General features: G+C 40.5%; 3 protein-coding genes across 4 annotated transcripts; 1 reads left to right on the top strand and 2 right to left on the bottom strand.

Annotated features, from left to right (window-relative positions):
- Positions 1 to 2031: 2031 nt before the first annotated feature.
- Positions 2032 to 3061, bottom strand: LOC134206173 (uncharacterized). Of its 2 annotated transcripts, none has more exons than XM_062681870.1 (2): positions 2574 to 3061; positions 2032 to 2317 (listed from the first exon to the last, which is right to left on the bottom strand). In XM_062681870.1, exons 1-2 carry the CDS (start codon positions 2976 to 2978, stop codon positions 2222 to 2224), a joined length of 501 nt encoding a protein of 166 aa, XP_062537854.1. In that variant the 5' UTR covers positions 2979 to 3061; the 3' UTR covers positions 2032 to 2221. The 2 variants fall into 2 exon arrangements, with proteins under 2 accessions (XP_062537854.1, XP_062537850.1); XM_062681866.1 differs by having other exon boundaries at positions 2570 to 3061.
- Positions 3062 to 3367: 306 nt separating this feature from the next.
- LOC134206185 (cyclin-L2-like) lies at positions 3368 to 4823 on the top strand. The gene is made up of 4 exons (XM_062681878.1): positions 3368 to 3410; positions 3475 to 3664; positions 3726 to 4135; positions 4231 to 4823. Exons 3-4 carry the CDS (start codon positions 3836 to 3838, stop codon positions 4273 to 4275), a joined length of 345 nt encoding a protein of 114 aa, XP_062537862.1. The 5' UTR covers positions 3368 to 3410; positions 3475 to 3664; positions 3726 to 3835; the 3' UTR covers positions 4276 to 4823.
- A 7957-nt stretch (positions 4824 to 12780) lies between these two features.
- LOC134206194 (uncharacterized) lies at positions 12781 to 13446 on the bottom strand. The gene is made up of 2 exons (XM_062681887.1): positions 13321 to 13446; positions 12781 to 13260 (listed from the first exon to the last, which is right to left on the bottom strand). The coding sequence occupies exons 1-2, from the start codon at positions 13359 to 13361 to the stop codon at positions 12783 to 12785; spliced, it is 519 nt and encodes a 172-aa protein (XP_062537871.1). The 5' UTR covers positions 13362 to 13446; the 3' UTR covers positions 12781 to 12782.
- Between the last annotated feature and the right edge of the window lie 134 nt (positions 13447 to 13580).

A 13580-nucleotide genomic window follows, 5' to 3' on the forward strand; every position in this document is an offset into this window, starting at 1 on the left:
AAACTGTGGTGGACCGGTTTTATAACCAGAAATGGACAATTAGTATTTAATGATTATTCTCTATACCATATACTACTATCAAAGTCTATCAGAATACCAAATAGAAAAATAACATATAAAATACTTTTGTCTTTACGCAGGAAAAGGTATATAGTATGAATTTTTTTGCATGTATTTATTTATCATTTATCTTTCGTATTAAAGATTTTCAAACTAAAATTTCTGATCTCCATTTTCCACATTATACCATCGAGAAGGCTTCAAATTTGTTTATTTAAAAACGACATAAAATCGAATTTAGCCGTTTTCAGTATTTGAGCCAACATTTTGGCTGCTTGACAGGTCTCCTGCTCGATTGGCTACTGTTTTTTGACGGTTCGATTGGCGGCACATACCTATCCGCGTTTCTCTTATTCAGGCCTCTAGTTTGAACCACTGGATCGATTTGCAATGTTTTTTTTATGGATAGAAAGCTTCTACTGCCGTCATACGCATATTTGTCCCATGTTTGCTGGGATTTCCTATGTACATGGGACTGTTATGCGTATAAAGGCAGTCTAGTTCTTACTAAAATGTTTGGTTTGGTGTATTGGTGTACTCAAATTTGCTAAAATGGTCAGAATATTCGTTTTTTATGATTTTTGAAATGTTGGACCACAACGACTATATATTTTTATATTTTTTTTATGAAAATTCAAACATTTTTACATAACATATCAAAAATTAGAAATGTACATCCAGCCCGTTTTTCAGTTAATTTTTTTTTTTAAATTTCAAGTTTTCTGCCCATACACACATGGAATGAACGTTATTCTCCATCACTTCAAAATAACTGCGGGAATCATTTCGTTGAAGTTATCAAACTTATTCCTAATAAATTCATGATAACCATGTTTACAAATCTAGTTTTATTTGTGAAGTAATGTACCCATCAAAAGTAGGGGAGGCTTGTCCAGTTCTGACCCCATTAAATGTGAGAACTACAAATCAGCCTCAAATTGTTTAAAAGCAGAGACCAACATTGCTAGGGTTTACTCAGCCATGGTTTACGCTATAACTGGAACCACAATGGTCCGTGAGTAGCGTAAACCACGACTAAGGGTCTGTCTCAATTGGATAATTAAACTGAAATTAAACTTAAAAGTGACATTTCAATAATTATCAAATAACCCTGCTCGCAGAGCAAGATTACTTTTGACAGATATCGAATCATTTTCCATCGATGTCCTATTGGAATTGCTGGGTAGCACCAGCCATTCTTATAACGGGGTGATTTTTTAATTTTCGAAATGTCACTTTTAAGTTAAATTCTCCAAATGAGACAGACCCTAAGTAAACTTAACTATTTTGAATTCTGAAAAATATATAAAGCTCTTTTAGTGGAATGTATTCAACCGTCTAAGACGAATTAAGTACTCTCCATTTAATTCCACTAGTTAATTTTCGTTATCTTTGCAGATACGTATTTCGACTACAACTGTGTGGTCGTCTCCAGTGTCTCGTACTTGACTCGACTTGACTCAAGTCAGACACTGAAGACGACCACACAGTTGTGGTCGAAATACGTATCTGCAAAGATAACGAAAATTAACTAGTGGAATTAAATGGAGAGTACTTAATTCGTCTTAGACGGTATTTTGAATTATTCCACAAAAGAGTCATTTTGAGTGAACCGAACTAAAACTACATAGAATATATTTTTTTAGCGTGTAGATTTTTTTTAAAATATTTAGTGAAGTTAAAAAATCAATTTTGAAGTCCAAAAAACACAATTTCTCTGGCCAATAAAATCTACGTTGAAATTCTTTTTGTAATGAATGCTTTCCATTGGAATTATTAAAAATTTGGCAACCATTGCTGTCTGAGAGAATCTTGGCTCTGCAATATTGAGGAATTGTAGTTCAAATCTCGAAGCTTTAGACTAAAAGCACAAGCAAGGGTTTTCTCTGATTACCTTCGATTAAAACTCAGCATTTAATGATTATTTTTATTTTTCATAATTCATCCAAAAAAATATTACATAGCAAAATTCTTACTTACTCATTCTTATTCTCCGGTGTGCTCATAATACCTTTTTCAATCTGTAATCCCTTTGCACGTTGAGCAGTCCGTTGCGAAACACCGAATTCTTGCATAATTTTGTATGCAGTCCAGGATTTGGGAAGGGAAGTTAGAATCCTATATCGATCGTTTCTGTCCGATATTTCATTAAATTTTGCCTTCATTTGTTGAAGAATTTCCTGACCGTCTCCGAGTTTCTGGGCAGCAGCGCTACCATTTGCTTCAGAACTCGTTGATTCCAAAGAAAACAAAGATTCTGAAAACAAGACGGAAAAATAACTATTAGTTAGGAACATGTTTCTTTATATAATGTAATACATATTGTATTCGATAATTCTATTTTGTTGCATGATAGGCAACTGCTCTACAAATTGAGCTACTATGTCGGATTAGGTAAGATTATACGGAACTGATATTTTTTCAATTTTCTGAATAATCGAGTACAACTTGTATAACGTAGCAAATCATGATGTCTGATTGAACAAAAAGATGAGATTATTCTACTTACCAACACTAGGAACAGCGTCAATTTCCGATGATCCAGCGACATTGGGATCGATTATTTCGAAACCACCGTTATTGATGTTTGCTGGTGCGGCGAAATTATTCACTCTAGATGGTCCCGCCACAGCGAAATTATTGGTGCCTGATGGTCCGGCAACGGCGAGATCATCAAGTTTCGATGGTTCAGAAACGGTGAGTTCTTGATTTTCACATTCTATATTAACTGCACTTGGAGCTCCTGGCTCGTTTCCTTTCTTGATAATGCGATAAAGTCGGCAATAGCAGGTATTACAAATGTAGGAACAGCTTTTATCCAATTTTATTCTCCTTTCCGCTGCATAATCATACAGTTTAGGAGTAAGTTTCCTGTAACAATTACTCCAAACATGGCAATTTGAGCATTCGTGCTTCATTGTATTAAACGTTTCTTCAGTAAGGCAACTGGACAATTTCACTGATTTTTCTTGACTGACATATACTTTATCTTATAGACCACTTTAAATAGTCCCTTTGGGTATCATTTACACAGAGAAAAAAAAAGTTGGGATTCCAACATTTTTCTAATATTATTTTAACAATATGAGAAATTTGGTATTTTTAAGAGTTAAAACTTTTCAGTCAAATGCTAAATTGATTGATTTGAAAGTTTTTTTTCTGTTTAAAGTTTTGATTTTTACAGTCAAAACTCTCAGAATAAAAATTTTAAAATAATCAAACAAACCTTAACATTTCCCAATTTTGGCAACACTGAAAGAAAGAAATAATTTAACTGGCAGCTCACGACCTGTCAGTGACAGTTGTGAAAAATTTCTCGAGAAAATAATTTCCAACATCGCCGCCGTATGGTAATTAGGATTTTCTCCATAATTTATTGATATACTTTCAGTAAATTCTATTTTGCTTTTCCAGGGAGGAATTGCAACATCGTACGTGTTCTCGGATGGATCTCGGGATGTATACAAGTTTTTCTACAGCCGGAACACGCTTTTTAAATCTGCATGTGTTGTGTGGACTCTGGACCTGTGGGCTCTTCGATCCGAAACCGCCATTGGGATTTATGGCTAAACGTCCTCATACGAACTGATCCATGAGCAGTGAAGTAAGTAATTTCATTACTAAACCGATGATTTTTATTCTTAATGGGTTCATCATTTAAATAGTGGTTCCGTCGTCGGTCGGTGACACGCCAACAGTGAAAAGTTGTGAGCCAGCGCTGGGCCTATTTGGCTTTGTGAAAAGTGCGGAAGTGAATTGATTTCGTCGGTGGAAGATGAGCAGCGCAAAACTGGCTCCACCAGCAGCATCAGCAGCAGTGGCAATGACCACGAATGACGCGGTCACCGCTGCTGCCACCGCCAAACCCAACCAGCAGACGACAAGGTCACAGAGCCATCAGCAACGATCGTACGGGAAAATCGTTCTTACGCTGGAAAACTGTCTTCTCCCGGAGACGAAGCTCGATTTGACGCCCTCGCAGGTGGATGGATTGGATCGCGAGGCGGAAATTGACTTGCGAATATTGGGCTGCGAGCTGATCCAAACGGCCGGGATTCTGTTGAAACTGCCCCAGGTGAGTTGCAGCTAGTGGATAACAGCAGTTTGTATGGAAAAGAGGGCGGCGGTGTGGAGAAATTCGGTCGTTTGTAATCGTTTTTCCCATGCCAGAAGGTGGTTCCGTCGTCGGTCGGGCTGCGGATATCCCGGTGCTGATTCGTTACCAACCTCTAAGTCAGAACAGAAGACCCCAGGGCCAAACGAAGGCCGAGACTCGTCTCACTGGAAGAGAAGACAAAATCATGCCCGTGGTGATGATGATGTGGTGAGTTCCATAACAGACCGGACTAACCGGAGAGGTCAAAATTTATTCGATTTTTGTGCTGATGGCACAATTTTGCCTATTCGAACCGAGCCGACGACGGAATGAAGAACAGCAACAAAATTCAAGTGCAATCAGCTGATACCCGAGAACCAAATTGTCGATGTGCTGATGAGCAAGACGGACAGCACGAACCACAAGACGCAGTTGCCTATTCGGCAGGCACCCTTGTCGCAGACCGGAAAAGTTGCGGTTACAGTGCATCGCAGTTGCCGGAGAATCATATGGCACAAAGGTATAATCAGCTGATTCGGGACCATAATTATCCTAATAAATAACAACTCATCTTATAATGAAAAAAAAAGACAATAATAAAATGATCAATTTTGAACATATTAAATTTTATTTGGGCATATTTACTTGAGTAAAATAAAAATGAAGAACTACTACTACTTGCATTGAAAGCGTATTCCACTTGTTGTATTGAAAGATCAGTAGTTGATTCAAAAGTAAAATACATATTTAGTTATGAGAGAAAACTGTTATTTTGAAAAGTTGGCTCTTGTTGAAGTTCTTACCGATGTGACAATTTTTGCATTGGTAGATTCAACAATCTCATACTTTCTACTGAAAATCACTAATTGGTTTTCTTGGTTTTACCAACGTTTCTTTTAATTTTACCAACGATTTTTTTTTTGTGTGTAGGTAGAGTGAACAAGGAAAAGGAGACAGATGAATCGTAATCAAAAAAGAAAATACAATGAATTACCTGCATCAAAAATATTGAAAACATATAAACAAAGCAGGTAACCTATTGTATGGATCGCTGAAAACCAACCTTTTTGAAAAACGACATATTGCTTTGCCGATTTTGGAGAATGAAGTCATAAATAACAACACCAGACTATTCCGATTGAATTATTTTCAACTATTGCGTTTCGTAAATTCTTCTAATAAACGAGACCAAACAAACACTCTTGAATAACATTTTCATACTTTTGATTTAATTTGAGCTATTTGAAATAGTGGAGAATAACGTTCATTCCATGTGTGTATGGGCAGAAAACTTGAAATTTTCAAAAAAAATGTAACTCAAAAACGGCTCGATGAACATTTCTAATTTTTTGATATGTTATGTAAAAATATTTGAATTTTCATAAAAAAATATAAAAATATATAGTCGTTGTGGTCCAACATTTAAAAAAATTTAAAAAACGAATATTTTGACCATTTTAGCAAATTTGAGTACACCAATACACCAAACCAAAAATTTTAGTGAGAACTAGAAGTAATAAGCTTTCTATCCATAAAAAAATATTGCAAATCGATCCAGTGGTTCAAAAGTTATGATTTTTTAAAAATAAAAAATTTCGAAAAATAGCGATTTTTCTGGTAACCCTATATCGAACATGGCCACCCTAATAAAAAAATAAGAAAATACGGGTCTAATTATTTTCGATGAAGAACATACCAAGCGATTTTGGGCAAAATTGGACAATTTTTTTTCAACTCTATTCTTTTCCCGTGGAATCGCTGATATATATATATAAACGTATTAAACAGGTTAAAAGTAGAGCTGATTGGATTATAAATGGCTTCTTGTGAAATTTCAAACGTCACAGGAAGGTGATCAGAGTCAAAGTCAGCATGAGTTACCAATTGGCCACACAGCTGACTTGAATCCGTTAAAACTAAATAAATTATAGAAGGATTTCGACTGGAAGAAAAACAAGTTGGTCCATTGGGATATTGAACAGTATAATATCCCGCAGAACAATCTTCAAATAAAATTCTACCATTGGAATTACTTTGAGCATTATTCCAAAAACGGTGTTTTTCATTGAAGTCACAAATTATGAAAAATTTGGATTTGTTGCGAGTTAGAATTTGAAGATCAGCTCTCACTGGAAAGGCAAGTAGGCAGCAATAAAAGAGAATTGTCCAAAATTTGTTTCAACAGAAACTCACAAGGTTTCGAAAACTTTGGTTTCAAACGAAGAATATAGGGTAAAGTGCCCAATAGTGGACCCTCCAGCCATTTTTGCATTATTACAGCACAATGTAAACATTTTACTATGAATTTCCTCTCGGAGAACCTACCTTACAGTTCTATGATTTGATTACATGCATTGGAAATGCTATGGGAAATAAAAATAGATGATTTTTTACAATTCTATAAAAAATAAACACGAGAGTGTCCATTATAGGAATATAATAGGGGGTTCATAATAGGGAAGCAGAACGTCTCGAAATGGAACATAAAAATCAAATGAAGTGTCGACTATAGGGAAGCAATTTCCTATTATGGACCCCCAGGGGGTCTACTATAGGGCGAATTCAGTCAGATTTTAAAATGATAATTTCAACGAATAACGTCGAGTATTTGCGTATTTCATGTATGTATCGTGAAGAGGAGATGCAGAGCTTGATATTAGATATCACGCAGAATTAATATTTTGAAAATTTCCACTCCTTATGCCAGGAAGAGCCAAATTTCCCTACTGGGGAAATACGATGTTACGATGCTACGATGTCTCCCATACGATATCCTTTCAACGGCTTACGACGAGTATTGTAGTGCTTCCGATTCTCTTGCTGAATCTTCTGTATGCTTTCGCTTGCCATTTTCCTTAGTTCGGATCTCCCCTCCTCGAACCGTTCTTGTATCTCTTTAGTGAGCAGTTCACGAAGGACCTCATCCTCCTTTGTTCGCATTTTTACTCCCAACATCAACTGGAACGGGGTCGTTTGAATTGCTCGTTGCCAACTGCTGTTCAAGCATTTTTGGACTGGGTTAACGTGCTTGAACCATTCATCGGGCTTCGCTACTGATAGCTTGGTCAACATAGGGATTATGATGCGGTGCACCCTCTCAACTTGACCATTTCCTCGCGGGACACCGGTCACGATTGTGTGCAATTCAATGCCTTCTTCGTCACAGAATTTACTGAACTGCGTTGACGTAAACGCCGTCGCACACGATTCGTCTTGGATTCCCGAAGATATCCGTTATGATGTGCAGCTTCTTTATGACTTCCTCGGTTGTTGTCGACTTGGTGGCAAATAGCCAAACAAACTTAGAGAAAGTATCGATTACAGTCAGTATGTAATTATACGACTTCCGAGTCGACGGCATTGGACCCAGATGATCGATGTGCAAAGTGTCCATCGGAACGTCACCTTTCGGAATGGGTTGTAATTCTTTTTCTGGTTTCCCTCTTTTCTTCTCGCCAACAATACAGGGAATGCACGCTGCAATGCATCGTTGAATTTTCCCCTCCATCGCAGGAATATAGTAATCCGTCTTTATCCTTTCCTTGGTCTTCTTCACACCGAAGTGCCCTTTCTCGTGCGCCGAACGAATAATTTCCATTTCCATCGCTTCTGGTACATAAACGCGTCGGCCTTCATCCATCTCTTTATAAAGTACACCGTTGGTCACGATATATCCTTCAGCTGATCCATCCTGCTCAACGGCGATCTTGATCGCCTTCACTCTATCGTCGTGATTCTGCGCCGCTTGCATCCTTGCGCTTACCGAAGCAGACAACGTCAAAACACTTGCTCGCGATAGCGCATCGACGTGAGGCATCTTGTCACCTGACCGATGTTCAACCGTATAATCGAATTCCGCCAAAATACCTGCCCAGCGGGCGACGCGAGGATTTGCCTTCTTCTTCAACATAGAATCCTTAAACGCCATGCAGTCGGTAACTATCTTGAACTTCTGACCCAGTAAATAACAACGGAACTTTTTCACAGATTCAATAACTGCCAGGGCTTCCAAATCGTACGAGTGGTAATTTTGTTCAGCTGGCGTCGTCAAACGGCTGTAATAGTAGCATGGGTGTAACTTACCATCATCGTCGGATCGCTGCATCAGAATACCTGCTAAAGCCATCTTGCTGGCATCTGTATGGACCTCCGTGTCTGCTGGGTAGCTAGCTAGGATGCTCTTGATTTGGTCGAAAGATGCTACCGATTTTTCATCAAAAACAAATTCACTTCCTTTCTTCAAGAGGTTGGACAGTGGACGAGCGATGTCAGCAAAGCAAGGCACGAACTTTCGAAAGTAGCTTGCCAACCCGTAGAAACTTTGCAGCTGCTTTACAGTTGTCGGCAGAGGAAACTTTTTCACCTTCTCTATTTTCCCTGGTGCCGGCTTCACTCGGCCATCGTACACAGTATAGCCGATGTATTCCACCCGGCGTTGTAGAAATACACACTTTTTCCAGTTAAAAATCAATCCTCCTTTCGCGGCGACACTTAACACTTTCTTCAGAAGTTCAAGTCCTTCTTGCTCCGTCTTGGAGGGTATAATCACATCGTCTACGAACACCACTACCGTTCCATCATTTATCAAATCTTTAAGGACCTCACTGATAAATCGTCCGAACGCGCTTCCGCTTGTGCACAAACCGAACGGGGCACGCAAAAACTCATACTGCCCTTCACTGGTTACAAATGCAGTGTACTTCCTGCTATTCTCCTCGATCGGCACATGGAAGTAGGAGTTCTTCAAATCTAGTGTAGTGTACACTCGAGCATTGCTTAGCTGATCGATCTGATCTTCAACGTTCGGCATTGGGAAGTTATCGCGTATAACTTTTTTATTCACTTCGCGAAAGTCAACACAAACACGACGTGAGCCGTCTTTCTTCGGTACCACTACTACTGCGCTGGCATATTCACTGTCAGACGGTTGGATGATGCCGTTTTCAAGCCATTCGCGGATTTGATTACGCACTTCTTTTTCTAACGGAGCAAGTCGACGAGGATTGTCACGAACCACTGCATTGTCCTTCAGTTTGATCACCAGTGGATTTTTCGAGGTCGCACTCGCTTCCGGCTTATAGTCATCGATGACTTTCTTCACATTCGACTGATACTGATACGGCACTGTTAGCTCATTCTCACTAAACTCTTCAATTCGTCCGATCCACTTCAATTCGTCCTCTTCTTCCAATTTTTCAATCGGATACTTTTTGATGCGCACACCACCGGGAGTGATGAAGAAATTTACACCACCGAGAAAATCCATACCGATCAGCACTTGCATATCGATTGCGTTCAGCGGCACGACGTAAAAACGTATGCTATACTCGTCATTGTCAACTTGCGCGTTTAAAACCGCTTCCCCGCACACGGTTTCCACCTTCCCACCATAACCACGGACTTTTAGGTTGGACCGTTCCAACTTAAATCCACTCTTCTCAATATCAGACCACAAATCCTTTCGAATTAATGCGATGTCACTCCGTATCAACAATCGCATATAGCTCGCGACCGTGTATGTTCACACTGACGCCCGGCTGTGATTTGATCACTTTTTCGATCGTGTTCACTTTCGCACTTTTCTTCTTAGCATTGCGGTCTTCGCTCTTTTTGCCACACTCTTTCGACAGATGTCCGAAACCATTACACGAAAAGCATTTGGGGCCCTCTCACCACAATTGAAGCAGTAGCGCCAATGAAAATAAATACTAAGGTATGGAAATCCATATATTGTGTGCGTGCCTTTCGTGTATGGCGAAAAAGATTTCACTACTACATTCGAACGAGCTCCCATAAGAAAGCTGTGCAAATATGTACGTCACCATTTGCTGTTTACATTTTCCATCATCCACTAATACACTTGCATTTGGTCTTCTTCCTCACCTTCTATCTATTCTCATTGCAGTAGCGCTTTGATTCCGCTTTCTCTCTCAGCTTCTTCTCGTCATCCTCCGGTGCACGTCGTTCTCGTCGCTGGCTTGAACGGTCATCGGGTCGTATCTTCTTATTGGATTTCTCCTGTGTCTTCTCGTACGTCATCAGTTTATCTTTCAGCTGCTTCAATGAGAATAGATAGAAGGTGAGGAAGAAGACCAAATGCAAGTGTATTAGTGGATGATGGAAAATGTAAACAGCAAATGGTGACGTACATATTTGCACAGCTTTCTTATGGGAGCTCGTTCGAATGTAGTAGTGAAATCTTTTTCGCCATACACGAAAGGCACGCACACAATATATGGATTTCCATACCTTAGTATTTATTTTCATTGCAGCTGCTTGATGGAATGCGCTTCGTACAGCATTGAGCGATGATATTCGTCGTCTGTCACACCATCGACGATGTATTCGCAGATACTCGGTTCGTCCAGGTCAATAGCCAAAGCAATCCGCTGCATCTCGTAGACCAGCGGTTCTCAACCTGGGGTACATGTACCCCTGGGGGTACCTTCGTTGGCCCCAGGGGGTACCTCGGACAAAAATGCGTAATGGCGGATAGAGCTTTCCAAAAATTGCATCTCGTCTCAGTCAATTATTTTGCTCATTCAAGGTCAACTTTCCCAAAGAACTCATATTTTTTGAAGCCTCTAATGTACTTAAAAAACGAAAACAAAATCCAAAAAAGTACTGCACGTGTGAACCGGTCTCAATGTTTGTTCAAAATCGGAAGGATTCAGCACTTTTCCGATATTTGTTTTAAATTTTAAAAATATTTAGAGGCGTCAAGAATATGTTTTTTTGGGAAAGTTGACCGATTGAGCGAATAAAAAAATATGATGGGAAAGGTCAATTCCAATAAAAACTTTTTGATAAAGTTTCGATTTTTTTATTCTCAAACTTTGTAACTTTCGAGCCCTGTCCACCACAACCAACACAGTATGAAGGGCTGTGGGAAAAAAGAACAAAAGGACAAAACGTCGAATGAAGAAATTAAAAAAAAACTTCAATGTAGTCCACCTGATTTAGTCAAACACCCACATTCTTGTTTACGTACGAACGCGCTTTCGAACGAAAGTTGAAGCGCATTCCTGTTTACGCCAGCAAAATCAAATGGAGAAACAGTTCGAACGAATCGCATTCTTTCGAAAGTATCGTTCGTCCGTAAACAAGAATAAGGGTGAAAATGTTTAATAATATGATAAAAAAATATGCTTCTGAAATGAAATCTGCGACTTAAAGGTTTAGAATCCTCTATTTAAGAGACATGAAGGACTTTATCGAAAAGCTCAGTAGCTTCGTTGCAAGCAGCCTGGAGGCCTTTTCTATGTGTCTCAGAAGCATCATTCCAAGCATATCGTAAGTCTCCTTTCAAGAGGCTCGGAAGTCTCCTTTCAAGAGGCTGGGAAGCCTCCTTTCAAGAGACTGGGAAGCCTCCTTTCAAGAGACTGGGAAGCCTCCTTTCAAGAGGCTTGGAAGCCTCCTTTCAAGAGGCTTGGAAGCCTGCTTTCAAGAGGCTTGGAAGCCTGCTTTCAAGAGGCTTGGAAGCCTGCTTTCAAGAGACTTGGAAGCCTCCTTTCAAGAGGCTTGGAAGCCTCCTTTAAAGAGGCTCGGAAGTCTCCTTTCAAGAGGCTCGGAAGCCTCCTTTCAAGAGGCTCGGAAGCCTCCTTTCAAGAGGCTCGGAAGCCTCCTTTAAAGAGGCTCGGAAGCTTCCTTTCAAGAGGCTCGGAAGCTTCCTTTCAAGAGGCTCGGAAGCCTACTTTCAAGAGGCTCGAAAGCCTCCTTTCAAGAGGCTCGGAAGCCTCCTTTCAAGAGGCTCGGAAGCCTCCTTTCAAGAGGCTCGGAAGCCTCTTTTCAAGAGGCTCGGAAGCCTCCTTTCAAGAGGCTCGGAAGCCTCCTTTCAAGAGGCTCGGAAGCCTTCTTTCAAGAGGCTCGGAAAACTTCTTTCAAGAGGCTCGGAAGCCTTCTTTCAAGAGCCTCGGAAGCCTCCTTTCAAGAGGCTCGGAAGCCTCCTTTCAAGAGGCTCGGAAGCCTCCTTTCAAGAGGCTCGGAAGCCTCCTTTCAAGAGGCTCGGAAGCCTCCTTTCAAGAGGCTCGAATGCCTCCTTTCAAGAGGCTCGGAAGTCTCCTTTCATGAGACCGGAAAACCTCCTTTCAAGAGACTGGAAAGCCTCTTTTCAAGAGGCTGGGAAGCCGGAAGCTTCTTTTTAAGAGGCTGGGAAGCCGGAAGCTTCTTTTTAAGGGGCTTGGAATCTTCCTTTCCAGAGGCCTAAAAGCTTCCTTTCGAGAAGCTCAAAAGCCTTCTTCCAAGAGGTTCGGAAGCCTCCTATTAAGCGGATCGGAAGCCTCCTATCAAGAGTCTCGGCGGCCTACTATCAAGAGGCTCGGAATCCTACCTTCAGCTTTGAAAGCCTCCAAAAATCTTTAAAGTCTTGTAGGATTCACGAAGCAAGGAAAATTTCAGACAACCCCTTGGAGAGCCATATATTTAGTTAGTTTTCAGGTCAATTTTTCATATATTTTAATGATTTACGCTCATTATCATTTACCTCGAAAAAATAGGGGGTACCTCAATATACGCAAAAGTTCGAAGGGGTACCTCTCAAGGAAAAGGTTGAGAACCGCTGTCGTAGACGTAGTCTCTCATCGGTTCAGACGCCTTTTTCTTTCTTGCTGACAATTGCCGATGTACGTCACACGCTCTCACGAGAGGGGCAAACTCGACAATTAAGGCTTTCTTTAACTTTGCGAATGTGTTCAGATTGCGTTGAGTGAACACAAATCGCCTCGCCGTTCCCGTTAATTTCTTCCGCAACATCGTTCCAGTAAGCCGCAGCTGACATTTCTTCGAACTGGCGCATCCACAGTTTTACGTCTTGACCTTCCTCAGCACCAAAAGATTCAATGCTCTCCTCTACGTCACGAAAAGAATACGGTCGGCAGGTTTTGTGTGCTTTCTTCGCTGGTTTCGGCGTTGAATGCAAAGCAGTACGAAAAACATCACCATCATCGTTGCTACTGTTTATTCCGTCGTCATCATGGACTTCCACATCGTCGGAGGTACCATTGTCGCTGCCATCGATGGCGTCGTCGTTCGCGTCGATGTCATCATTTTTCTCGTACGTCTTCATGGCGTCATCGTCGTAGGGATCATTGTCACCGTCACTATGGCTGCCGTCGTCCATTAAAACGAAGTCCAATAACAATTTTTTGAGTATATATGATACCAACCTGAACAGCTTCAGTTTTGGTATTTGCTTTGAACATTGCATATCTGAAGTCGCCAGCTTCCTTCTATTTTTTTCTGCGCTTTGGCAGGACGGTGGAGAATTCAGAGACTCGCCCTTCCTCTTGTTTTTATTAATGCTTATTGCTGAGTGTGGAGATGTGACATTCTAAGAGGGTATTTTTTCCCAGAACGTTGTCCCTGCAGGATTACCACCGCTTGTCGGAATTTTACTTCCGCAAACGGGTCCAACGTAAAACGAAGG

Source organism: Armigeres subalbatus, chromosome 1 (genome assembly GCF_024139115.2).
Source record: "Armigeres subalbatus isolate Guangzhou_Male chromosome 1, GZ_Asu_2, whole genome shotgun sequence".
NCBI classification, from domain to species: domain Eukaryota; kingdom Metazoa; phylum Arthropoda; class Insecta; order Diptera; family Culicidae; genus Armigeres; species Armigeres subalbatus.

Coding starts and splice junctions, on each gene's coding strand:
- LOC134206173 (XM_062681866.1), bottom strand. CDS start 2,978: ATGAAGCACGAATGCTCAAATTGCCATGTTTGGAGTAATTGTTACAGG. Junction 2,318..2,569: donor TGACGCTGTTCCTAGTGTTG/GTAAGTAGAATA, acceptor TCTTGTTTTCAG/AATCTTTGTTTTCTTTGGAA.
- LOC134206185 (XM_062681878.1), top strand. CDS start 3,836: ATGAGCAGCGCAAAACTGGCTCCACCAGCAGCATCAGCAGCAGTGGCA. Junction 4,136..4,230: donor TTCTGTTGAAACTGCCCCAG/GTGAGTTGCAGC, acceptor TTCCCATGCCAG/AAGGTGGTTCCGTCGTCGGT.
- LOC134206194 (XM_062681887.1), bottom strand. CDS start 13,361: ATGCAATGTTCAAAGCAAATACCAAAACTGAAGCTGTTCAG. Junction 13,261..13,320: donor CCAAAACTGAAGCTGTTCAG/GTTGGTATCATA, acceptor GGACGACGGCAG/CCATAGTGACGGTGACAATG.